Here is a 26,221-nt window from a genome sequence, read left to right as displayed (position 1 = left end):
GTTCTCTGCCCAACTTCATCCTTTCCTTCCCACTCGTTTCAGCATTTTTGGTTTTCCTTTGATTGTGTATGTACATCTTGAGTATCATTTTGCTCTGTGTTTGTGGTGGTACTTATTCTGCTTGCTATTCTGAGTTTTCTGGATCTGTGTTTAGATCTACCATTACTTTGGGACAATTCTCAGTCATTGCTCCAAACATTTCTTCATCCTCTATTCTCACTGTGTGTAACAGTGGTTTTTATTTACCTTGGTGATTGTCTTCTCTGGCTTCCAAATAATCTAATCCAGGCCTGGAAGGTGTTCAGCCTCTGAGATTTTGTCTTAGTTAGGTTTCCATTTGCTGTGAAAAGACACCATGACCAAGGCAACTCTTAAAAGGGACAACATTTAATTGGGGATAGATTACAGATTCAGAGGTTTAGTCTATTAGAACCATGGCAGGAAGCACAGTAGCATCCAGGCAGACATGGTGCTGGAAAAGGAGCTGAGAGCACTACATCTTGTTCCAAAGTCAAACAGGAGAAAACTGGCTTCCAGGCAGCTAGGGGAAGAGTCTAGAAGCCCACCACAGTGACACACTTCTTCCAACAAGGCCACACCTATTCCAACAAGGTCACACCTCCTAATAGTGTCACTCACTCCCTGGACCAAGAATATTTAAACCACTACAGACTTACTGCTGAATAAGCTTTCACAACAATGTATAACGAGAGATTGGATTTCCACTCAGAACCATGCAAGCAACAAGGGAATTGAGTAAACTATTTACAATACTGAAAGCAGAAATAAAACAGCCCATCTCACGCTGGGATTTAGAGGTGTGCAGCACCATACTCTGTGAGATGACTCTTTAGAAAAAATGAAAGTTATAAGGTCAAAAATTCAGATTTGCATTAAAATGACAGAGAAATTATGAAGAAAATCAGTTACAACTTTAACATCCACATAGTACTTCAGTACTAGGTCTTGGGGCTCAAAAGACTGATCTGGAGAATGGAGGCCAAATGTGAACCTTGCGTCTGGGAATGGAAGAAACCATTCAAATAATGGGAAGGTCTCATTAAATACCTGCAAGGTGAGCAAGGCAGATAATTCAAGCAACAAAGTAAGTATACACAGTGTGACCCGTTCTGTCTTTGGGGATAGCAAATAAGAGTCAATTCACTAAAAGGCTCCATTAAGTCAGTGCTCAAAAGAAACTTGGAAAAGGAAGCCTTAACTATTCTAAACTACACAAAACAGCAAAGATGTGGCACGGACAAGCACAAACCGGCTGTAATCCTGTCCAGGAGAACCCTGGCTAGCCCTGTGGTATTTCAAACTACATTTTATTTGTTTAGGCGCCAGCGAGTCAGGACAGTAGGGCGGAGCTACCACCCAGCCCTGTTTGATTTTTTGAAAGCGAGCGCCCTCTTCTGTTATGCGAGAGGAATGACAGGATACTTCCTGGGAGCGGCTGGCGGCCCGGAAGGGCTTGGCAGATGCTGATTCAGGCACCTAGGTTTACAGAACACCAGCTTGCAGGGTGGCGAAGAGTGACGCGAGGCCACATGTCACTTTCACAGTTCTGGGGACTTCGTGACGTCACAGCTCCCTCTGAGGCCTCTTCCGGGCCGGGAAGCTGCGCGCCCAGTCGGAAGTGACGTACCCTCGCGCTCCGCGCAGTGGCGGCATTTTAAGCTTTGCCGTCTGGACAGGTTGACACACTCAGTCACGGTCTGGGAGGAGACTCTAGGATTCCGGTGGCTCCCCGAAACTGGCTAAAGCCAGTCCGCCGGCCTTCCGGTGCAGACGAGAGAACCGAAGCTCCGCCTACGGGAGCGTCTAGGAAGTCTGCGCTGAGGGAAAGCGGCGCGGAGGAAAGGGCGCCCGCGAGCCATGGCCCCACCTCCAGGGGTGGGTCCCGCGTCTCTGCGGTTTGCTGCTGCCGCCAGCTGGCTAGTTGTCCGCCGTCGCCAAGTAGAGCACTTCCCGAGAGTGGTCCAGTTTTTGGAGTCCCTTCGCGCTGCTGTCCCTGGCTTGGTTTGCTACCGGCACCATGAACGCCTATGTATGGGCCTAAAGGCCAAGGTACTAGAAAGAGTAGGATCTAAAGGGGCGGGATGCGAGGGCCTAAGGAAGGACCATGGTTGGGACTAAGACCGGCTGGAAAAGGATAGGTATTCTGAACTCAGTACCGTGCAGGTGGTGGTGGAGCTGATCGTGCAAGAGCGACCCTGGACCCAGATCCTCAATGCCCTGAATCTTCACTTTCCAGAGTCCAGAACAGTAAGTACCACTGGACCAAACTCATTAGTCGTGATGCAACCGAGCTGCCCCTGGGTCCTGGCGATAACCCCCCGCCCCCCAAATTTTCTATCCTCAACAGACAGAACAAGATAGGAAGCTTTTGGAGGCACAGGAAAATTTTTGCCTGCTTGTGAAGCAGCTGTCAGAGGACCCGGCTTCGAGCCCGCAGGTGAGAGTGGTTGGTTTGGAGGATGTTATGTGGTTCCTGTTTTTTGTTTTGTTTTTCTAAAATTCATCCGACCTTTTCTTTCCCACATATAGGAACTAGAACAAGACTATGGGGAACCCTTTCTGGTTGCCATGGAAAAGCTGTTGTTTGAATACTTGTGTCAGCTAGAAAGAGTACTGCCTACAGTCAGAGCACAAGAGGTTGTTGACACAAACACTTTTAGGGCGGAATGCTGGGTGGCTTTACTGAGAATTATGATCTTCATATCTGTCACCTTGCCCACAGCTTCAGGATGTTCTAAGTTGGATTCAGCCGGGCTGCTCCGTTACTTCTTCTGTTGCTTTGCGCCAGTATGGTATGGACATGGGGTGGCCGTTTCCAGGTAAGGGAACCATCTGAGAGGACTAGCAATTTGGACGTTAGTGTTTAGCTTGACCAAACCTGAATCAGCCAGTTGGAAGTTCTATGGGCCTGCCACACAAACTGAGTTTTAACCTGGTTCTAATTTTATGAGGCATCTTCTTTCTTTCAGAGAGTCCTTCTGGTTCAGTGAGTCCTCCTCAGCAAACAAAACCAGCATCCCACAGTCCTCTGCCTAAAGCTAAGCTTGGCCCTCTCCAACCAGCTTCACAGGAGCATCCAGAACATTTAGCTGGCAACCGCTTTAATCTGGCCCCTTTGGGAAAGCGAAAATGCCCATCCCAGTGGACATCCGCAAAGGCCTGCCACAAAGAGCGGCCCACAGTCATGCTGTTCCCCTTCAGGAACACAGGCCTACCATCTCAAGACATACCTAACCCCAAAAGCAAGGAAGAACATGAACCAGAACCAGTCTGCACTGAGAAGTCCAAGACTCCATCACAAACCTTAGGGAAAAGGGCATTAGAGGAGACCCCGCCTGACTCACCGGCTACAAAGCAAAAGGAGTAAGAATGGCTTCTCCTTCCTTAGGAAGACATTCCCTACCTGCTTCCCTTCTTCACCCAACCTTTTCCTTGTTTTCACCTCAGGAACTGTGTGAATTGCATGGATCCTCTAGGATACTCATCACCACCTTCTAGAGTCAAGAAACCAGGTAAGCAGGCTAAGTCAGAACTGGATCAGACAGCCTTTCCTTGGGAATTTTCAAGGCCTGTGCTCACCTAAAAGTGGGGTTAGGGTTTGTTTTTGCCCTTTTTTTTTTTTTTTTTTTTTTTTGACATAATTTTTTTTCTTCATAACCCTGGCTGTCCAGGAACTCTATCTATAGACCAGGCTGGCCTTGAATTCAGAGATCCCCCTGCCTCAGCCTCCAGAGTGGAGGGATTAAAAGTGTGGGCTACCAAGCTGGGCTAAAAAGGTGGTTTTAGGGGCTGGGGATTTAGCTCAGTGGTAGAGCGCTTACCTAGGAAGCGCAAGGCCCTGGGTTCGGTCCCCAGCTCCGAAAAAAAAGAACCAAAAAAAAAGGTGGTTTTAATTGTGGTTTCTTTCCTGCAGTGCTATCCCCGTCCCTATGTAGCTCTGTTATTACCATAGGGGACTTGGTTTTGGACTCTGATGAGGAAGAAAATAACCAGAAAGAAGGGAAGGTGAGTGGGAAGAAGCAGAAAGTGGAGCCAGAGGATAGGCAGAATAAGGCAAGACTCCGTGTGAAGTGCTCCCAGTTAGAGGAATCTGTGTGAAGTTCTCCCAGTTAGAGGAATCTGTGTGAAGTGCTCCCAGTTAAGAGGACTCCGTGTGAAGTGCTCCCAGTTAGAGGAATCTGTGTGAAGTTCTCCCAGTTAGAGGAATCTATGTGAAGTGCTCCCAGTTAGAGGAATCTGTGTGAAGTGCTCCCAGTTAGAGGACTCTGTGTGAAGTGCTCCCAGTTAAGAGGACTCCGTATGAAGTGCTCCCAGTTAAGAGGAATCTGTGTGAAGTGATCCCAGTTAGAGGAATCTGTGTGAAGTGCTCCCAGTTAAGAGGAATCTGTGTGAAGTGCTCCCAGTTATAGGAATTATGCTTTCTTCTCTATAGGAGTCTTTGAAAAACTATCAGAAGACGAAGCTTGACACCTATATCCCCATGTTTTGTGACTACATTCCATAGTGTCCTGACTATTCCTTTCTGGCTACATAAACAGTTCTCACTCAGGTCCTCTGGAATACCCTCTGCACTCTGTCCATCCACCCCTGCAGCTCTGCACGCAAAAGTTTAGTGGAAAAGAAGAGGAAGCTGAGACCTCAGTTGCCTGGCTACATTGCTAAAAGCTTTGTAACACTTGAAAATTAAATCTTGATTTCTTTCAGTGTCTTGATGGGAAGAAGGGGAATTGATACTTACATAGTCTGTGTGGGTCATCCCTCAGAAACATACCAGGCTCCTCTTAGAGCTGGTTGAGACCCTTTTCATATTTACTTCTTTGTAAAGGGTTCAGATTTATCTAGCAGGGTTGAGAGAGAGACTGTTAGAATTCTATCCTAACAGTTGTCCCCAGTGCCAGAAATATACTTTGTAAATTTTCATGCTGCCAAGTTAGCTTGGGCTGGCATAGGTGCTTCATGAGAATAATATTCATTGTTCTTGATCCTACTGGGTCAGGGCTAATCCTGCCTCTGCCCAGGAGGAGCATCTATATGCCAACCTATGCAGAAAGCCCAGCATCTATGTTTATCAAAGTATTTCAGATATATAAGTACTTATAAGCTGCTTAGACATTTGATGATCTTATTTAATGAAGCTGGTTAACATGATTCCAACAGCCTTCCTTTTCCAGACCAAAGTCTGCCATTTATGTGTGGATCAGCTTCTTTCTTCCCTCATCTTCATGGCTGTGCCCAGGTTCTCATTTGTTGATTTCAAGTCTTCTTCCTTGCCTCTCCCATAGTGCCCGTAGCATTTTATATGTGCAGCTAGAGAAGCATGAGTGAACAGAGGAGCACTCAGGAGGGAGGAGGACCAGAACTGGAAAGTAGCACACCACCACAGAGGCTGCCATGAATGAGGCACACCCTGTGGGGGGAGGCTCCAGTGGCAGTGTTACTGCCTCAGAAAAGTAGACTTCTTGGGTCTATTGGCAGTCGCTGAAGATTGGATTCACTTGCTGGGTGACTCGGATAAAGGTAGTTCTCCGACTTAATTCCTTCAGTTTAGCAGCCCCTACATATGTGCATGTAGACCGGATGCCTCCTAGGATGTCACGAATAGTATGTTCCACATCACCTTTAAAGGGAACTTCTACTATCTTTCCCTCTGAGGCCCTTGGAAAACAAAAACTTTCATTACCTCCTTCTGCAGAATTCTTTAAGCCCAGTTTACTCTTCCTATCTCTAACATTTATACCCCTTCACCATTTTTCTCTCAAGAATGATACCCTACATTTCTCAGAGGGTAGAAACGTCATCTTCCATAGAGTCATATTCACCACGAACACACAGGTGCTGGCCCTCCATACGTACCTGTACTCAGCCACGCCTCCTGAATACTTCTTCATAGCCATTTCAGAACTCATTCCATAGAAGAGCTTGTATTTCTTGCCATTTCTCTCAATGAGTTCACCACCTGATTCACTGTGCCCGGCCAGCATGCCACCCAGCATCACAAAGTCAGCCCCTGCGCCTGCCAAAATCAAGAAATTGGAAAAGATGCATCTGGCCAAGGTACCCATATAGGCACCATCAAAACAGCGTTTGTGAGTCTCACTTCCTGCTGGGTCTGTTTGCATAGCTGATTTCTTGAGACTGCCTCTACTCTGGCTTCTGCTCCCCAGTGGGGCTAATTTCCTCAAGATTTCTAAAGACCTAGCAGTTCCCTGACTAGCTCCTGCTTTTCTAATCTTTTTTTTTTTTTGGAGCTGGGGACCGAACCCAGGGCCTTGCGCTTGCTAGGCAAGCGCTCTACCACTGAGCTAAATCCCCAACCCCTCTAATCTTCTGATAACTTCATTTACAGTTCTCAGCTCAGTATAATTTTGGATCTAAGACTCCAAATTTTTAAAGATCTCCAATTTTTAAAGATCACCTTGGAAATAGAAAAATGAATAGTTGTAGTTCTGTTCTTCAGGGTGATTTTGTAGGTCAGATATAGGGTTCAGCAGTCTACATTGTCAACCTATGGCATGTCATAAATGGCCCTAGCTCACTCGTGGGAGCATCAAAATCTCAGGATTTCCTCGATTGCTTGTCCCAGGTGGCACTCTGGGTTTCAGGGTCACAGGTTTGTATTATGAATCTAAATGGTTTCTTCAGCTGTGTCTAGCCTGACATCTTTGCTCTTGGGGCCTCAGAGATGATTTATCTTGTACAGGATCTTCCTGCCATGCCCTCCCCACCTCCTTACCAAAGGCCTTTGCCACATCTCCAGGGCAGCTGCAGCCTCCGTCCTACAAAGTAAGAACTGCTGTGAGAGACAGCATCGATTCTTAAGACTTCTCAACTGCCCATGTCAAAGTGGACTACAACTCATGTCCTGACCAGGACTTGACCACAGCCCCACATGGAGAAACTCATGTCCTGACCAGGACTTGACCACAGCCCCACACGGAGAAACTCATGTCCTGACCAGGACTTGACCAGAGCCCCACACGGAGAAACTCATGTCCTGACCAGGACTTGACCAGAGCCCCACACGGAGAAACTCATGTCCTGACCAGGACTTGACCAGAGCCCCACACGGAGAAAACAGTGGCTGCCGGGCAGCTGCAAACCTCTCCAGGTCTTTGGTCTTACTGAAATGATGTGGCCTTTGAGGCCATGAGCAGCATCTGCACACTCCATCACTGCACTGAGCTGTGGATACCCAACTCCAGTTTTCTTCCGAGTTGTACAGACAGAGCCTGGGGAGAGATAGAAGTGAGAATGAACGGACCTGTGGTTTTTGCCTCCCAACAGGATAGATGAGATGGTAGTTCAAGGAACCAACTTACCAGGACCAATTCCCACTTTGATGATGTCAGCCCCAGAGAGGATTAGCTCTTCTACCATCTCTCCTGTTACCACATTGCCTGCCTGAGACAATAATCAAAACAGCATTCTTAGGGTCAGTGGTAGAGAGTAGCTTTTGTGCTCTCACATAATCCACACTTTGACCGTGACCTTCCTATTACAAAGAAAGGGTACCTAAAGCCCTTCTACAGGCCCTACCACCAACTTCAAGGACCTAGATCACAGTTACCCATCTACCTCACATACATACTTTGACTTAGTGCAGAGGATAGGGGAAAACCAGGTCCAGAATGACCTTTAAAGCAGCAAGGTGGGGCAACAAGACAAAGGGGCCTGAAAGAGCAATTGGTGAGTCAAACACCACTCAGGTCGACAGCAGTGCCTCTCACTACCAGGTGACTACTGCCTGGTCCTGAAGCTTTCTACCTTGAAAAAAATGGACAGAAACCGGAATGTGGGCTAAAATACCCATTTGCCAACAGTATATGGGCAGTATGACATCCTCCTTCAATGCTGTGCAGAAAATGAAGCCTTGGATTTCGTCTCTAATAAGCTTCTAAAAAATAAAACCTAGTTTTTATATGATACTTTCTGTTGTTAGTTTGAGACAGGCTCTCAGGGCTAGTCTTGAAGTGTTAGTATCCCCCAAGTACTAAGATTATAAATATTTAAATGTCAGGCTTTCATGTAACACTTTATATTGTAGCATGTTCCACGTCAGTAGGCAGACATGTATGACAAGTATGTGCAATGCATAAATGTTCCATCGTGGTTTTTAATGAACCATGAATCAAAGGTCAGAGATGTTGCACTGATTAATACACGTTTTAAACTTTGAATCATGACAGTAACATGTAGAGTAGGAATCTGCAGCAGAGATTGAGTACTAATACAACAAAATGAAATGTCAGGAAAGGGCTGGAGAGATGGCTCAGCGGTTAAGAGCATCCGACTGCTCTTCCAGAGGTCATGAGTTCAATTCCCAGCAACCACATGGTGGCTCACAACCATCTGTAAAGAGATCCGATGCCCTCTTCTGGAGTATCTGAAGACAGCTACAGTGTACTTATATATAATAAATGAATAAATCTTTAAAAAAAAAAAAAGAAATGTCAGGAAAAAGGAGACAGACAAGTAACAGGTGTAGGGTAATACTCAGACGTGTTAATCCCACCCTGCAGAGGTAGGCACATCTCTTGAGTTTGAGGTCAGACTGGTCTACAGAGTAAATTCAGGCAGCCAGAGATACAGAAACCTTATCTCAACAAAACAAAGTAGAAACATACCATGATGGTGTGTTGGGGGAATCGCTTCCGTACATCCTTTACGGATTCAACAAAATGTTCTGAGTAGCCATTAGCCACATCCAGGCATATATATTTGACTTGGGGAATAGCTTCTAGGATCTGTTCCAGCTGCTCAAAGTCAGCAGAGCCTGTGCCTGAGCTGGCAGCTAGATACTGTGGAGAAAAAGCATTAGGCCAACCTGTGGCATTGTATTAGAAATGAGGTGGTAAGTGACCAATAGGGATTAAAGGTGAGGGTTGATTCCCAAGAGCTAAAAAATGAAGGATTTCTGGAAAACTAATCAACAGGGTAGGCCCAGAGTTACCTCAAGACAGTCAGGATTCTGGTTAGCAAACTCTTGCCACTGATGGATGCTGTAGTGCTTATGGATGGCAGTGAACAGGGAAAACTGAAGAGAAAAAATAACCATCAAAAGGGCAGAAACTTTATTAGACTATCTAGATATACCTTTATTCTGCCCTGAGAGAATAGTATAAGTTCCTGATTGAACTGACTTCAGCCACTATTAGTCCTACAATCCCAGTACAGCCTTTACTCTCATTAGCATTATTTTAGTATTTCTACCAAAGTACTATGGTCCAGGCTGGATTTCACCTACTAGCACATTCGTTGCTCATGACCTTAAAAGTGATAGGGACATGTTTGTGGTACAATAAAACAAGCAACAGAGCTGGAAGAACTAAAGAGGCTAAATGGAGAGGGAGTTTGTCTTCACTCAGCTCTAAGGGGATCTAGTTCTCAAATAATCTGTTTTTCTCTCTTCTGGTTTACTTGCTGGCAGTAATCCAACATGTCTAGATACACACAAAGTTAAAAGCTTAAGACTAGTGGAACAACAAAATACTATTGCAACCCTTCTCTTTTCTGCTTTGAAAAGAACAGATTTTTCATGTTAGGGACATAAACATGCAAATGCAAAGATCAATGCCATCTTTTTAGGCAAATTCAAAAAGACAATGATTCCCATGCAGTGGTGGCACAGGCCTTTGATCCCAGCACTTGGGAGGCAGAGGCAGGTAAATCTTTGAGTTCAAGGAGGGCCAGGTCTACAAAGTACAGTTACTGGAGGTTATACAAAGAAACCCTGTTCTAACTAAATAAAACCTCTGACTCATAAAATTGCAAAATCTCAATACTCTGAGAAAGGCACTGAGAAGACACTGAACTGAATGCTGGTGTTTGCTTCCTAAGCATAAATGTGCAACCCCAAGAGTCAATAGTTGGTTGAAACAGCATAAATTTTGCAAGTGAGAAGAAACACAAGGAAGTCATGTATCAGCCAGCCACAGGGAGTTCTATGCATAAAAGTCAGTAAACTGTCAATATGTTGATAAACAAAAGCTATAGGTGGTCAGCAGGTCTTGGAGACATGTTGGCTTAATAAATTCACCCAATACATACAAACCCTAAGGAAAACGTTGCTTGTATCAAACTTTTTATCATTATTAAGATTTGGCTATTTTTCTAAAATTTGATTTCTGTAGTACTTGTCCACAATATTGAAATCCAGTCCTCTCTAAGGTTCATGGATTACAACATATCTTTTAACAGATTTGCCAGTTCCCCAAATCCACCTGTCAGAGGAGGCAGACGAGATAACAGCAGGAACCCTAAAGAATTAGTAAATGGTAACAGGAATAAACTAATAAAACTCCATAATTATCAATCTCAGAAAAAGCACAACAAATATTCTTCAATAACAGAAAAAACAAGGTCTTTAAGGCTAACAGCCACAAACAGAAACAGAGCCCATCAACTAGGGCTACATGGGTTAACTAGCAAAGCACATTATGTTCTTGAAAGCTCCCAGGCAACTAACTACCTTCTCAGCTACATGCATAGAGGCAAGCGAAATTACTGACAGGAGCAGTGTCTTCCATTTTCAAAGGGAAGAACCTGTATTTAAGAAAAAACTTTCATTTAGGATAGATCTCAAACTCCCAGAAACCTAGAACTTAAAGAAGTGAAAAATTAAAAGAATAATAGGCATAGAAGAAAACTAATAAACTCCTTTTCTCTGAGAAATTCCAGGTATAAAATTTTAAATACTCAAAACAGTATTTAATATCTGGACTAAACGGTGATTACTTAATGTTCAAACGATGACTGAACAAATACATGGGATTGGGAGCTGGAGAGATGGCTCAGTGGTTAAGAGCACCAACTGCTCTTCCCAAGGTCCTGAGTTCAAATCCCAGCAACCACATGGTGGCTCACAACCATCTGAAATGAGTCTGATGCCCTCTTCTGGTGTGTCTGAAGATAGCGACAGTGTAATCATAATATATAATAAATAAATAAAATATTTAAAAAAAAATACATGGGATTGGGTTGACTTGGGTAGGCACTAGAAGAATTTGGTAAAGTATATAACTTATGGGGGGAGGGGTATAAATGAAAAAGATGAAAGAAAGCTAATTTTGAATCTCACTATTTCAGACAGATCTTTGAACTGAACAAAGGGTTCCTAATAAACTCAACATTCTGGTTTTTTTGTTTGTTTGTTTGTTTGTTTTATTTGGTTTGGTTCTTTTTTTTGGAGCTGGGGACCGAACCCAGGGCCTTGCACTTGCTAGGCAAGCGCTCTACCACTGAGCTAAATCCCCAACCCCTCAACATTCTGTTAATTGCCAGAGACTGAGAGTAGAGTAGAGGCCTCTGTAGCCTGCTGGGATAACATTTGGTAGGGTGCATAAGGGTAATCTCACCTTACAGAGAACCTTAGCCATTTCAAAAGTACCCACGGTATCCATATTGGCAGCAATGATGGGGATGCCACTGTACATCTGCTTTGAGTTCCGGAATGAAAATGATCTTGTGAGATCTACCTGTAGACATTAACAGGGCATTAAGCATCTCTTCCTTCCTTCCTTCCTTCCTTCCTTCCTTCCTTCCTTCCTTCCTTCCTTCCTCCCACCCTCCCTCCCTCCCTCCCTCCCTCTCTCTCTCTCTCTTTCTTTCTTTCTTCCTTTTTTAAGATTTATTTATGTATGTGAGTACACAGTCGCTGTCTTCAGACACATCAGAAGAAAGCATCAGATCCCATTACAGATGACTGTGAGCCACCATGTGGTTGCTGGGAATTGAACTCGGGACCTCTGTAAGAGCAGCCGGTGCTCTTAACCCCTGAGTCATCTCTCCAGCCCCACATTAAAGATTTATTTATTTAATGTATGCGAGTACACTGTAGCCGTCTTTAGACACACTGGAAGACATCTGATCCCATTACAGATGGCTGTGAGCCACCATGTGGTTGCTGGGATTTGAACTCTGGACCTCTGGAAAAAGTCAGTGCTCTTAACCCCTGAGCCATCTCTCCAGCCCCCAGCCCCACATTAAGCATTTCATTCACTCAGAAAATACGTATCATATTAGAACCCGACAGCTTTCTTGGTCCTGGTCCATTAGAAACTTGAGGTCAAAAAAAACAAGGAAGACAATTGGCTCACCTCACTTCGAGACTTTAGAGTGCTGCGTTTGGGCCTCAACAGGACATCCTTGAAGTCTAGTTTCACATCATTGTCAATATGAGGCATGATGAAGTGCTGCAAGTTAGATTTAAGGGGGGAGGAGGGGACTGTAAGACTGGGAAGTAACAAAGTTCTAAACCAAGTCCCCTGTGAGTCTCAATGTCTTTTTTTTTTTTTTTGCTTCTTTTTTTTTTTTTTTTTGCTTCTTTTTTTTTTTTTTTTTTTTTTTCTGGAGCTGGGGACCGAACCCAGGGCCTTGTGCTTCCTAGGTAAGCGCTCTACCACTGAGCTAAATCCCCAGCCCGAGTCTCAATGTCTTAATGACGCTAACACATGCTTAAATTGTGTAAAGTCAGATCAGGGTGTGATCCTTGAAGTCTTGCTGGGACCATCCTGTGTCTGGTCAATCCCAGGTATGATTTTTAGGAAGAACTGGAAAGAGATTATGATCTCTGAATGTGCTTCCTTACCCGGTTTAATCTCCCTTTTCCTGCCCTGCAAAGGGCAATTTAGAGTAAGGGGCTGACTTAGTAAGAGAGGAGAAAAGAGATTTTAACCAGCTTCCGGCATAGCGGTACTCACTTCCTGTTGCTTTGACTCAGATGGCAGTTGACCAAAGATTCTTTTGCTTAGCAACTAGCCGCGTGGGGCCTCGATGAGCCTTGAGGGCGACTCGAACAAATTCCGCTAATTGCAAACCCGACTACCCAAGGAATTCTAGCTTAGGGCGCTGTGCAAGGCCTTCTGGGTAACAGAGTCCACACACTAAGTCTGCCGTTGAGTGCGAGCGGCTCGAGGACTACAACTCCTAGGATGCAAAGGACGGACCTGCCTCCAGACGTGATGGGAAAAGTAGTTTGTTCTGTTCCAGCTCTCCGCTAACACCAGTTCGCTGGACACGTGCGGGGTCTCAGGTGTCGTCTGGCTCTTCCTAAATCGGTTTTCCTTTCTCTTTACAACCCAACTGACACAAAATCCGAGGGCACTCCTGAGCGTTTCGGGAACCGGCTGGAAAGAGGAGCGGGTGGGTCCGGAGAGTGACCCGGAAGCAGAAGTGTTCCTCGCCGTGGAGTGCTGGGAAGCGGCAGCGGCAGTAGCGACCACAGCGGGAGAAGCAGCACTCTAGCCGCCTGTAACCCCAACCTGGGAGGAAGATGCTAATTAAAGTGAAGGTGAGAGTGTTTCCAGACTTTCCAAGACTCTGTAGTGCTAGGTTGGCCCCTGCGCCTTAGGGGAGAGGCGGGAAGGAAAACCATGCCTCTGCTGAACTTGGAGAGCTGACACCCTCGGGGCCCTGCGCGAGGCTTGATGGGATCTAGGGGGACCCCGGGAGGTTTTGAGCTCTGGAGGCTGGTCCAGCCTGAAGACCTAGGGTGTTTGCCTCTCCGACTTCCTTGCCAGGTCTGTGTTCTGACCTACTAGAAGGAGGCAGCGTTTGTCCTGGCCTCACTGTATTCAAGCCCTTGCAGTCATAGAGAAGGCCTGGCAGCAGCTTAGCTCCTCACTCCAGAATTTTTGGGGAAAGTTTTGTCCCCTATTCTTCCTGACTAGATGGTATACTTCCCTCAGGCCCTAACATAGGCTGCCCGCAAAGCACAGCACTGAAGCATTAGTCTGATGAAAGTGAGAGCCTTTCAGTAGTTAGACTATGGGCCAAGGTTAGCGTCTCACCCGTCTTTCACTAGCTAAGCTAGGAGTGTGACCACTTGGCACCTTCCTTTCGAAATTGGACATTAAGAACTACCCTCACTTCTTTGACCAATTCAGGCTACGTATCGTTGCGTTGGTTCTGGTACTCTGTCTTCTTCAGCGCCTTTGGTTCTTAAGTTTTAAACTCTTATCAGGCAATTCTGCTGTTTTTACCTTTGTACATTTAGACAGACACACAAAACTGATAATGAGGAGGCCTGGCATTAATTTGACCTTTTCAAAGTCTGTCTTTAGTTACTGGATACATCAGCTGCTAGCCTTTTTTCCTCCAGTCCTTCCAGGAAACCTTAAAGATTGAAGCCAGAGCACAGGTTGATGATTGCTGTTTTTCAGATATGGGTAATCTGTGAGTTAGCCATAGGTCTTTGAGTCTTTTTTTTTTTTTTTTTTTTTTCTTTTCTTTTTTTCGGAGCTGGGGACCGAACCCAGGGCCTTGCGCTTGCTAGGCTAGCGCTCTACCACTGAGCTAAATCCCCAACCCTGGTCTTTGAGTCTTAAACACCATTTTATTCATTGTTTTTAATGATTGCAACACTGTGTTCTGGGTTAATGAACCCAGACTTAATGGATCACAAGAATGGTAGTCCCTCCCTGTTCAGTGGATCTATGATGGGGGTGTTGGGGGTGGGAGTGGAGGCTGGGGTGGGGAGGTGGGGGGGGTGGAGAAGGAGGATTACTTGGGTTTTTGAACCAACCTCTATAACCTAGGCTGCTCTCAAGTTTGTGGAGATGCACCTGAGTTAGCCCTCTGATTGCTAAGACAAGCCGATGGTAGTGCCCCCCAACTCCCCATGTGTGTTGATCCACAGTTCACAACCCTGCGTGTGAACCTCCAGAGGCTAGGATTACAGGCAGGCATCATTTTAGTATTTGCCACTCTCCAGTTCTTCAATACCTGCCTATTTTTTTTTTCTTTTTTTTTTGGAGCTGGGGACCGATGCCTATTTTTTTAAATCAAATTTTTATTATATGTATGTATATGGATGCTTTCTGTGCATGTATGTCTTTGTACCTGTGTGCCTGGTGCCCAAGGAGACCGCTAGATTCCCTGGAACTGGAGTTGCTACCATGTGAGCCACCATCTGAGTTTTGGGAACCCAGTCCAGCTCCGTTAAAAGTGGCTCTTAACCACTGGGCATCTCTTTATCCCTACTCTGTCTAATATTGATACCGCTGTCCATGTCTTTCACACACACACATACACACACACGCGCGCGCGCACACGAGTGCTCTTTGGAGATTATTCATTTTTCAGCTGTTTTGCTATATTGTTGATCTCTCCTCTCTCCCTCTTCCTCTCCTTCTCCCCCTCCCCATCCCCTTCCCCTCCCCCTCCCCCTCTCCAATTAAGTCCTTCCTAGTTTTGTTTTGTTTGGAATGGGGTAAGGCATTGTGTATGCTAGCTACTAGCCTAGACCGTTTCTGAATGGAATGTGGTCCTCAAAATGTAGGATATTCTATCATAAGTCACCTTCCCATTACCTTGATCATGGGTTAATCCTGCTAGCCTGCCAGGTATCCGGAACACAATTCTTATTTTTTTTTTTTTTTTTTTTTTTGGTTCTTTTTTTCGGAGCTGGGGACCGAACCCAGGGCCTTGCGCTTCCTAGGTAAGCGCTCTACCACTGAGCTAAATCCCCAGCCCCACAATTCTTATTTTTTAAAGGTTTATTTTATTTGTTACGTACACAGCATTCTGCCTGTATATATGCCTACAGAGGAGAAGGGGGTGCCAGATCCCATTACAGATGGTTGTGAGCCACCATGTGGTTGCTTAGAACTGAACTCAGGACCTCTTTAAGGGAAGCCTGTGCTCTTAACCTCTGAACCATCTCTCCAGCCCTGGAACACAATTCTCGAGTCATTTCTCTTTCTTTTTTTATAGCTCCATACTTTTTGTATGAAACCAATTTCTGCCTTACTTTTTCTTCCTATTCCTCTTCAGATCCGGGGTGTCATTAACTTTCTGTGCGATGCCTCCACGTGTTCATACTGCCACACCTCCTCTGATGCCGTGGTTCTAAACCTTTGTGTTGCTGTGAGCCTTTAACATAGTTCCCCATGGTCTGCTGAGCCCCTCCCACCCATAAAACTTGTTGTTGCTATTTCATAGCTGTAATTTCACTTGTTATGAATCATAATGTTACAGTGAGTACACTATCACTGTCCTCAGACACACCAGAAGAGGGCATCAGCTCCCATTACAGATGGTTGTGAGCCACCATGTGGTTGCTGGGAATTGAACTCGGGACCTCCGGAAGAGCAGTCAGTGCTCTTAGCCACTGAACCATCTCCAGCCCCCTCCTCTTCCTCTTCCTCTTCCTCTTCCTCTTCCTCTTCCTCTTCCTCCCCCTCCTCCTCCTCTTCCTCTTCCTCCTCCTCCTCCTCCTTGTAGTAAACATCTTGGAGTGGAATTGCTAGGTCATGTAGATGTTATATATAACTTTAAAAGAACTGTCAAGGGTTGGGGATTTAGCTCAGTGGTAGAGCGCTTGCCTAGGAAGCGCAAGGCCCTGGGTTCGGTCCCCAGCTCCAAAACAAAGAACCAAAAAAAAAAAAAAAAAAAAACTGTCAAATTGTTTTCCAGAGTCAACCAGTTTGCCTCCCCACCCTGCAGTAGCTGGAATGCAGTAGCATTCCGTTGCCTTGATCACATAGTGAGAACTTCTCTCAAAACAAAAACAAAAACAGGGGTTGGGGATTTGGCTCAGTGGTAGAGCGCTTGCTTAGGAAGGGCAAGGTCCTGGGTTCGGTCCCCAGCCCCGGAAAAAAACAAAAAACAACCCTCCAGTCTACAGTGTATAGATCTTTCATTCCCACAGTGTGATAACTTTGTATCAGGGATATTTTTTGGAAACAGATGTGGTAACGCACACCTTTAACCCCAGTACTCAGGAGGTAGAGGCCAGCAAATCTCTGAGTTCCAGGACAGCCAGGAATTTTATACAGACAAATCCTGTGTCAAAAAACCAAAATGAGGGTTGGGGATTTAGCTCAGTGGTAGAGTGCTTGCCTAGTAAGCGCAAGGCCCTGGGTTCGGTCCCCAGCTCCAAAAAAAAAAAAAAAAAAAGAAAAGAAAAAAAAAAAAGAAGAAAAAACCAAAATGAACAAGCAATACCTTTTAGGCTTGGGAGACAGCTCAGTGAGGTCTGTAAGCATGAGAGTTTTCGATCAGATTCCCAGCGTCCAGGGAAAGGCCTGTCATGGCTGCTCACACCAGGCCAGTCATGAGTCTCTACTTCAAAATATGTGTGTAGGCATAAAGTTTTTACAACTTACTTTTAATAAGGGCTCAGCCTCTCCTCTAGCCCACCACCCAGCAGAGGTAGTGGAAGAGAAAAGCTATTAGGACACAGGGAAGTGGACCTGTTCTGTAATAGTTCTTTGGGGCGAGCTCGATCTTCTCTGGTAGCACTTTAGTTCTGTAGCAAACACCAAATACAATTCAGCAGCTGCACACCAGGCATGAAATGGCAGTTATAGTCCAGTCCTTTCAGTACTCAGACACCAGGCATGAACCAGCAACTGTAGCTCAGTCCTGAAGAAATTGCCAGGCTCACCAGCCTCACCTGAGGCGAGGCCGCAGAAGCAGTAAGCTGCCACAGGAACCTCACGAGCAGTTCTTGGGCGAGTTTCTCACAATGGCGGTGTTACCACAAGTTGAGCTCAACAACACTACTGTGTAAGGTGACCCAGTGCATGTGTGTTGCTAGGTAGAGCAAACCACATCACGGCTCAGTGCTGCCTGTGGGGTCACATTTATTCAGCATCATCAGGCGACATTTTTCCCTGTGCTTGCTTCTGAGTAACAGTGTTCCACGTGCTCGCTTTAGCCTTTCACCTGTGTGGTCCAGGAAAGCATTTGATGTAACTAACTTTCCAGTGAAACTAGAAATTTCCACTTCATATGTGTGTGAATTTAATTATGTTAAAAATAATTTTCATTGGGGTTGGGGATTTAGCTCAGTGGTAGAGCACTTGCCTAGCAAGCGCAAGGCCCTGGGTTCGGTCCCCAGCTCCGAAAAAAAGAAAAGAAAAAAAAATAATTTTCATCGTTGACAATTTAACCTGTACAGAAAACCAAACCAATATGGTACCTCATGTCTGTAGTCCTATCATTTGTGTGCGTGAGAGGTGCGCATGCTGGGCGAGGGGTAAAGGCAAGGAAAATCAATTCAAGGTTGACTATCTTAGAGACCAAACCCTGAGTCACTGGGGACTCAGAAAAGTATGGCTTTTCTTCTTTATTCTTTTCAGTTTCTTTCAGATTGTGACCACGCTTTCCTGGACCTCTTGGCTTTTTCTCTCATTGTCTCTGTCTGGATCTACCCACTGTTCCTTGTGCTGTGTGGCTGTCCACAAACAAACAGCACAGTTTTCTCCCTTTTCTGCCCTCCTGCACACAGCTGCTGAGGCTACAGTTTGCCTGCCCTGGGGCTTTTCCTTTAAACTTCAGTAAAATTATCCTTAAACTAAAAAAAAAAAAAAAGAAGAAGAAGAAGAAGTTCAGGTCATCCTCGGCTACATAGCACAGCCTGGGATACGTCTGAAAACAAAAAGCAAAATCCTTCATTACTCATCCGTAGACACATATCATTTCAAACTGTCGTCTCTCAGAAATTGTTACATGTAAAACTCCCCTGTCCTGATTCTTTGACACAAAGCCCAGAAAGCATAGCATATATTTATAAAAGAATTGCCACACAGAAAAAAATTAGATAACTGCTGGGCAGGGTAGCACATGCCTTTTTCTCCTGAGTTCAAGGCTAGCCTGATCTACATAGAGAGTTCCAGGTCCTATCTCAAAAAACAACAGTTTAATGACTTCTTTTTTTTTTTTTTTTACAAGTTTAATGACTTCTTAATATCACCAAATGACTTAGCATTCATTTGGCTCTCGTGGGGTGGTTTTGGTTTTTTTGGAAATATACTTCACTTTCTTCTTATTTCTTATCAGTTGGTAGTTAGATCCCAGGCTATTCTTCATGTGTTACATCAATGTTCTCACTGGAAGCTCTAAGGTGAACTCACTCTAATTCTGTTGCTTCATAGAGCAGTGAAAATGTTCGAGTCGTTTCCAAAATAGTAGCAGATAGTGTGTACGTAATGTGATCAGTGAAACTGTGGGATGGAAAGCTTAATGATAGTGAAGTTTAATTAATTTAAAGTTTAAAAGTGAGCAGGGGGGTTGGGGATTTAGCTCAGTGGTAGAGCGCTTGCCTAGGAAGCGCAAGGCCCTGGGTTCGGTCCCCAGCTCCGGAAAAAAAAAAAAAAAAAAAAAAACCAAAAAAAAAAAAAAAAAAAAAAAAAGTGAGCAGGGTAGCTGAGTCTGGTAGTGCAGGTCTGTAACCCTAACTCCTCAGAAGACTGAGGCAGGAGGAGCCTAAGTTCAGGCATAGTATGGGTTCAAGGCCAACCTACACAACTTAGAACCTCCAAAACACTGAGCTGTCGAGATGGCTTGGTGGTTAAAAGGATTTGCAATCTGGTTCCTAGCACCCATGTGGCAGCTCACAACATCCATAACCCAAGTTCCAAGGGATCTGGTACCCTTTTCTGGCCCCCACAGGCACCAGGCATGCACTAGGCATATTGCATACATTGAGGCAAAGCACACATACACATCAAAATAGTTTTCCCACACTCAGAAGGCAGAAGCAGGAGTCTGAGGTTAGAGGGCCACATATTGAGACCCTGTCTCAAAAAACAAATCAATCTTTAGGGGCCCAGCGTAGTGACCCCTGCTTAAGATAAATAATTTTTAGGGGTGCAAAAGAAGTCTACAAATATAGCCCAATGGAGCTGTCACCTGATGTGCAGGGGAAGAGCAGGAGGAGAGGGAAGAGGAAAAGAGAAATAAGAGCCTATAAGGTGGGCTTGAACCCACAGACTGAGATCCTCCTCGGGAAGCTGAAGCAAGAGAATCAATCATCCAAGCCCAGAAGTGTTTTAAGATCAGTCTGGGTAGCACAGCAAGGCCATGTCTCAAAAACAGGAAAAAGGCCTTTTACTTAAAATAAGTCCACAAAGCCCAGCTGGTGGTTCAGAACTCTGGAAATAGGCTGGCAGGTCTCTATAAGGGCAGCCTGCTCAGTGAGCTTCGCTAGTCAGGGCTACAAAGTGAGTCCTGGTGTAAAACAAAACCACAGAGTCCACTGCGTCTCCCCTTCATCCACTCCCACGTCTTAGCAAGACTCACTGCTGTGAGTTCTTTATTTTTCTTCTGTATGTACGTACGTGAGCACCCAGATATCGATACATAATTATACACTCTTTAAATAATGGCAACTGTGGTCTGGTGAGATGGCCCAGTGGGTAAGTTCTTGCCTAGAGTTCAGTCCCCAGGATCCACATGGAAGGAGAGAACTGACACCTACCAATTGTCCTCTTACTTCCATGTGTGTGCCATGTAACAAGTGTACCCACACACAGGTACGTAAACTAAAGAAGGGGCTGGGGATCTAGCTCAGTGGTAGAGCGTTTGCCTAGCAAGTGCAAGGCCCTGGGTTCAGTCCCCAGCTCCAAAAAAAAAAACGAAAAAAAACAAAACAAAACAAAACTAAAGAAGTGTAACAGAATTGTCACTACATATACTGGTACATAAAATAATCTGTATTTTACTTTTTATTTTGTAGGGGAGGGGTATGTGTGGCTGCACATGCCACAGGGATGTGTAAAGGTCCGAGGACAGCTTTGCAGGGTTGGATCTCTTTGCACCTTTACATGGGTTCCATTAACTTTTTAAAGATTTATTTATTTTGTATATGAATAAACTGTAGCTGTCTTCAGACACACCAGAAAGGGACATCAGATCCCATTACGGATGGTTGTGAGCCACCATATGGTTGCTGGGATTTGAACTCAGGACCTCTGGAAGAGCAATCAGTGCTCTTAACCACTGAGCCATCTCTCCAGCCCTCCATTAACTTTTTAAAAATTAACTTATTTATTCTATATAAGTACACTGTAGCTGACTTCAGACACACCAGAGGAGGGCATCAGAACTCATTACAGATGGTTCTGAGCCACCATCTGGTTGCTGGCATTTGAACTCAGGACCTCTGGAAGAGTAGCCAGTGCTCTTAACCACTGAGCCACCTCTCCAGTCCCCATTAACTTTTTCTGAGTTAATGACCTAGACATGAAATTCTGTAATTGAAAAGGCTTTGCATTTGAAGTACTAAAATAAATAAAGCAAGATGATTTATGGACAACACAGAATTGCAAACCTCTCTTTGTCATGTGAGAAATTTATTTTTTATTTTATTATTAAGATAAGATCTCATCTCAGCTTAGCCTCGACCTATATGTAGCTGAGGATGATCTTGAACTTGTTATCTTCCTGTCTCTACCTCCCAAGTGCTGGGATTCCAGGTGTGCACTGTACACCCAGCTTATGCAATTTATGTTATGGAGCCCAGGGCGTCATGCATGGTAAGCAAGCGCTCTACCCACTGAGCTACATCTTCAGCCCTACTTTTGTGTTTTTGAGATAGGATCTTACTATGTGTTCCAGGCTGGCCTCAAATTTCTTAACCTCAGTACCTGGGAGTGCTGGGCTAATAGATTGCTCTTTTAAAAGACCTAGGTTCTGATTCTTAGCTCATAATCATTAATACCAGTTCCGGGGGGATCTGATACCCTCAGGCCTCCACAGACACTGAGTACATGTGGTGCACAAACATTCAGATATAACACCTACACAAGTGAAGCAAAAATAAAGGTTTAAGAATAAAATCAGCTGTCCTAAAATGCATCTATTATCATAACACTTGGAGGGTGGAGACGGGTGGATCTCAAATTTGAGGCTGGCCTGAGCTACATAGTAAGACCTTGTTTCAGAATAAAATAAAACAAAACAAGACAGTAAATAAATAAATAGGTGGTATTGGTGTTGAAAGTGCTAATGACATTACCTGGACCAGATAAAGCAGAATTTTTTTAATTACATTTATGCATTGTATATATATTTAAGTGCAAGTTTGTGTGGGCGTGTGAAGGTCAGAAGATAGCCCTGCAGAAATTGGAGTTGTCTCTGACTGTGGGACCCATGAGTTGAACAGAAGTGATTGGGTATGGCAGCCTCCACTCATTGAATCATCTTAGGGAAATCATCTATTAAAGATCCTGAAGTTTGAAGGGAGAGTATTGAGGAAAATAGAAAAAAAAAAAAAAAACAACAAAAACTGCCTAAAGTTGGGCTGGAGAGATGGCTCAGTGGTTAAGAGCACCAACTGCTCTTCCAGTCCTGAGTTCAATTCCCAGCAACCACATGGTGGCTCACAACCATCTGTAAAGAGATCTGATGCCCTCTTCTGGTGTATCTGAAGACAGCTACAGTGTACTTATATATAATAAATGAATAAATCTTTAAAAAAAAAAAAAAAAAAAAACTGCCTAAAGTAGGCCAAGTGTGGTGTTTGTGTGTGTTCAGGATTACTGCAGCCCTTCAGACCTATCTGTAAGAGCAAATACAAAAGCCATAGGGCACACACCTGAAATCACAGCAGTTAGGGGACTGGGACAGGAAAATTACAAGGGCAGCCTGGAATACATGGTGAGTGCCAGGCCAGGCCAGGCTGCGTAGTGAAAGCAATACAAAGGATGATGGGTGGAGGAGAGCTCATGAATCACAGATGTATAGTTTGCACACAGATACCTTTGGTTATCTAGGTTTAGCCTGTGGAAATCAAGTAATGTGAGTTGTAGTTTAGGATTTAATAGAATTCTGGCACACATAGGAAAGAATATAGTGCTCAACTCTAGCATTTCAAAAAGAACCTAGTTGGTGATTTCTTGTGCCTTGAGAAGTCTTTGCATTATGTAAATGTGGTTCGTGTACTGGAATAAAGTCCTTATGTAAGGCTTGCTTTACCTAGTTCACTTGTGTCTCATCCAAAGAACTCCTGATATTTTCACTGACTTGGGGTGTGTGTGTGTGTGTGTGTGTGTGTGTGTGTGTAAAGAAGATGGCTTGTGGCATTGTGGCATTAAGGGGATCACAGAATGCTGTCTCAAACTGCCCGATGACATGGTGTACACCAAAAGCCTTCTGATTCTTCAAGGTAGTGTTGCTGAGAATATATACCTCTCAGCAGAGAGAACCCCAGAGACCGAGATAAGATGTTACACTTAGAGCAAGTCTTGCCAGGCAGTGGTGGTGCACACCTTTAATCCTAGCACTCGGAAGGCAAAGGTAGTCGGAATCTCTGAATTAAAGGAAGGACAGCCAGGGCCACACAGAGAAACCCTGTCTCACATACATACATACATACATACATACATACATACATACATACATACATACATACATACATCTTTTCTATTTTTGTGAAAAGACACCGTGATAAAAGAGCATATTTAATTTGAGGCTTGCAGTTTCAGAGGGTGAGTCCAGTACTATCATGGCAGGGAGCATGGCAGCAGACAGGCAGGCATGGTGCTGGAGCAGAAGGTAAGAGCTTACCTCACCCCACAAGCATGAGGCAGAAAGAACAACAAGATGGCTGGGGCTTTCGAAACCTCAAAAGTCTTCCCCCAGTGGCACACCTCCAACAAGACCACACCTCTAATCCTTCCCAGTCCCACCAACTGGACCAAGTCCCCCACAGAAGGCACGTTGGTATCGAGCTGTGGGATTTATGACATCTTTGTCTGTTTTAGACGCTGACTGGAAAGGAGATTGAGATTGACATCGAACCCACAGACAAGGTGATGTATACTCAGCATGACTCCTCCTTTCTCTGTGTGTTTCTTCCAGTGTGCTTATGACCTTGGTCCTTTTGTCCTCAAGTTGTCAATACAGCCTTAGTTCTTAGCATTGGTTTGTTTGTTTATTTATTTTGGTTTTCTGAGACAGAGTTTTTCTCTGTGTACCCCTGTCTGTCCTGGAACTCAGGCTGGCCTTGAACTCACAGAGATCAGCCTATGTCCACCTCTCAAGTGCTGGGTCTAAAGGCTAGCTGAGGCTAGTATTTGTATAATTCTAAGCAGCCTCTCTGACTACTTGTTTCTCCAAAGGTGGAACGAATCAAGGAGCGTGTGGAAGAAAAAGAAGGAATTCCCCCACAACAGCAGCGGCTCATCTACAGTGGCAAACAAATGTAAGCTTGGATGGGAAGTGGGGTATAGCCGTCTCGTGTGAGCATGAGTACAGGGTGAAGCTAACGTTGTTTTCTCAGAATAAGAGAAGGCATAGAATATTCCGGACATAGAATAAATTATATTGAATTATAAACTGATATTAAAACAGTTAACAAACTATTAAAACAAATTTGTAGAATAGTAATATATGTGCTTCTTTACTAATATAGTTTTAAATTCATTATGTTGAGTTATGTATGTATTTGTAGGTACGTACACTTGAGTGTGGGTGCCCCTCGCATTTCAGAGCTGTCAGATGCCCCTGAAGCTTTATTTAACTGAGATTGTGAGCCTCCTGAAGTGGGTACTGGGATCTGAACTCCGGTCCTCTGCCAGAGGAGCAGTTTGAGCTTTTAATTCTGAGCCATCTTTCCAGCCCTCCTTATTAATATCTTCTTGTAAGGTCTAATGATTAGTCTGATGACTGCTTTTTTGTTTTTAAATTTTCAAGATACTTGCAAAGAGTCATAATGTAATATAAAGATAGCCTAATTCCTATTGCATAAGTTACCATATTGTTAACACTGTGGGTCTCTATGTCTGTATTCAAAATTAAATACTAATTACCCTTAGAGGTTAGTAAAAGAAAGAATATTTTTCTCATACAGTTTCGGTTTCTCTGAGAGCAGAGGTTCACCAAACCCAGGTTACAAATGCCCAGGTTAGATGGCATTTCTGATGCTTTTTCTTCTCTGTAGGAATGATGAGAAGACAGCAGCTGATTACAAGATTCTAGGTGGTTCCGTCCTCCACCTGGTGTTGGCTCTTAGAGGAGGTGGTGGTCTTGGGCAATGAAGAAACTTGATTCTGTTTTACCTCCTTGTCCTGCCGCTCATAATGTGGCATCACATATCCTCTCACTCTCTGGGACACCAGAGCTACTGCCCCCTTCCTTGGATGCCCAATCTTGTGTGTCTACTGGTGGGAGAATGTGAGGACCCCAGGATGCAGTGTTCCTGGCCCAAATGGCCCTTGCTGGCCATTGGGTTTTAGTTTGCAGTCCTGTGTGCTTCCCTCTCTTATGGCTATATCCTTGGTTGTCAATAAAATATTTCCTGGCCTTCTGGACTCTTTCTTCTTGACACAAATGACTAAAATCAGAGTGGCTGTAATGGTAACCAGTAGAGGTAGGACAGTGGGAGGATGCTGCTCTTGGGTTTGTTTTGAGAAGGGGCATGGGGGGTTGGGGATTTAGCTCAGTGGTAGAGCGCTTGCCTAGCAAGTGCAAGGCCCTGGGTTCGGTCCCCAGCTCTGGAAAATAAAAAGAAAAAGAGAAGGGGCATGGGTGGTGGTGGGGGGGTATGGAACTTCATAGCCCCAGCTAGCCTAGCACTATGTAGACAGACTGGCCTCAGATTCACGTGGATCTGTCTGCTGGGATTATAGGCATGTGCCATCAGCCTGGAATATGCTTTATTTTGAAACAGTTTTTTGATAGGTATCCCAGGCTGGCCCTGAACTCCTTCCTGGTTTTTTGTTTGAGACAGCGTCTATATAGGTATAGCTGTCCTGGAACTCAGTATGTAGACCAGGCTGGCCTTAAACTCAGAGATCTGTCTGCCTCTGCCTCCTGAGTGTTGGGATTACAGGAGGCCATCACACCCTTGGCCTTTGCCTACCTAGTAGGTGGGATTACAGGCATGACCTACCACCTGGCTTTAGCATAGCTTTTCAATTGAAAAACATATCACTCCATTATCCCAAATGATTCTGAATGAGGGTGTTGTCATCTCTCCTGCATAGATGGGCACACTGAGCCCAGAGGAATTATTTCTTCAACGTTCTAAATGCCAGTGTAGCCTGCTTTTGCACTCCACCTGAGAAACAAGCTCAGATAGTGTTTGGTCCTCATTCCCTAAAGGAATGAGTAGACTAGGAAGCCTTCTCCAACACGCTGCAGTCAGTTCTTACCAGCTCGTGAGTGCCAGATGTTCCTATTCCTGACTCCATGTTAAATGGTTCTGTTGGTAACTCGAAATTGGACATGGTTGCTAGCTGTGGTGGTTCACACCTGTAATTCCAGCACTTGGGGGACTGAGGCATGAGAATCAAGAATTCCAGAGCAGTCTAAGCTACATACTAGTAAATTAAAGGTTACCCTTGCCTTCATAGTGAGGAGAGAGGGAGGAAGGGAGAGAGAATCTGGCAAGAATAGTTTCAGAAATTGACAAACACTACAAATCAATTTGTATGAACACACATCTGTTACAATACTGTTACTGAAGTTGGTA

General features: G+C 44.6%; 3 protein-coding genes across 15 annotated transcripts; 2 read left to right on the top strand and 1 right to left on the bottom strand.

The window, feature by feature from the left end:
* The first annotated feature begins 1,624 nt into the window (after positions 1-1,624).
* Tinf2 (TERF1 interacting nuclear factor 2) lies at positions 1,625-7,944 on the top strand. Of its 6 annotated transcripts, none has more exon segments than NM_001006962.1 (9): positions 1,625-2,070; positions 2,185-2,268; positions 2,369-2,458; positions 2,551-2,658; positions 2,744-2,840; positions 2,991-3,384; positions 3,469-3,533; positions 3,935-4,026; positions 4,454-4,733. In NM_001006962.1, coding segments are annotated over 9 exon segments (1,194 nt in total). In that variant the 5' UTR covers positions 1,625-1,878; the 3' UTR covers positions 4,526-4,733.
* Positions 3,632-13,100, bottom strand: Gmpr2 (guanosine monophosphate reductase 2). 8 transcript variants are annotated; one of them, NM_001413772.1, is made up of 11 exons: positions 12,720-12,816; positions 12,117-12,212; positions 11,376-11,495; positions 10,490-10,563; positions 8,972-9,055; positions 8,646-8,819; positions 7,341-7,422; positions 7,144-7,250; positions 6,755-6,797; positions 5,875-6,034; positions 5,124-5,676 (listed from the first exon to the last, which is right to left on the bottom strand). In NM_001413772.1, the coding sequence occupies exons 4-11, from the start codon at positions 10,505-10,507 to the stop codon at positions 5,487-5,489; spliced, it is 858 nt and encodes a 285-aa protein (NP_001400701.1). In that variant the 5' UTR covers positions 10,508-10,563; positions 11,376-11,495; positions 12,117-12,212; positions 12,720-12,816; the 3' UTR covers positions 5,124-5,486. The 8 variants fall into 8 exon arrangements, with proteins under 8 accessions (NP_001013054.1, NP_001400701.1, NP_001400700.1 ...); NM_001013036.1 differs by lacking the exons at positions 5,124-5,676; positions 10,490-10,563 and adding an exon at positions 3,632-4,859 and having other exon boundaries at positions 12,720-12,792; NM_001413771.1 differs by lacking the exon at positions 10,490-10,563.
* Nedd8 (NEDD8 ubiquitin like modifier) lies at positions 13,033-25,050 on the top strand. The gene is made up of 4 exons (NM_138878.2): positions 13,033-13,309; positions 23,511-23,558; positions 23,868-23,950; positions 24,689-25,050. Exons 1-4 carry the CDS (start codon positions 13,292-13,294, stop codon positions 24,783-24,785), a joined length of 246 nt encoding a protein of 81 aa, NP_620233.1. The 5' UTR covers positions 13,033-13,291; the 3' UTR covers positions 24,786-25,050.
* The last annotated feature ends 1,171 nt before the right edge of the window (positions 25,051-26,221 follow it).

Source organism: Rattus norvegicus, chromosome 15, assembly GCF_036323735.1.
Source record: "Rattus norvegicus strain BN/NHsdMcwi chromosome 15, GRCr8, whole genome shotgun sequence".
NCBI lineage: Eukaryota > Metazoa > Chordata > Mammalia > Rodentia > Muridae > Rattus > Rattus norvegicus.
This window is presented reverse-complemented; position numbering and strand designations above follow the sequence as displayed.

Excerpts from the sequence above, each read along its gene's own strand:
- Tinf2 (XM_063274126.1), top strand. The coding sequence starts at position 1,879 with ATGGCCCCACCTCCAGGGGTGGGTCCCGCGTCTCTGCGGTTTGCTGCT. Across the intron at positions 3,385-3,468 it reads CCGGCTACAAAGCAAAAGGA|GAACTGTGTGAATTGCATGG; the intron begins GTAAGAATGGCT and ends TTTTCACCTCAG. Across the intron at positions 3,534-3,934 it reads TTCTAGAGTCAAGAAACCAG|TGCTATCCCCGTCCCTATGT; the intron begins GTAAGCAGGCTA and ends TCTTTCCTGCAG.
- Nedd8 (NM_138878.2), top strand. Across the intron at positions 23,559-23,867 it reads ACATCGAACCCACAGACAAG|GTGGAACGAATCAAGGAGCG; the intron begins GTGATGTATACT and ends GTTTCTCCAAAG. Across the intron at positions 23,951-24,688 it reads ATCTACAGTGGCAAACAAAT|GAATGATGAGAAGACAGCAG; the intron begins GTAAGCTTGGAT and ends TCTTCTCTGTAG.
- Gmpr2 (XM_063273960.1), bottom strand. The coding sequence starts at position 12,203 with ATGCCTCATATTGACAATGATGTGAAACTAGACTTCAAGGATGTCCTG. Across the intron at positions 8,820-8,971 it reads AGAATCCTGACTGTCTTGAG|TATCTAGCTGCCAGCTCAGG; the intron begins GTAACTCTGGGC and ends TTTTCTCCACAG. Across the intron at positions 7,423-8,645 it reads TCCCCCAACACACCATCATG|GCAGGCAATGTGGTAACAGG; the intron begins GTATGTTTCTAC and ends TTATTGTCTCAG.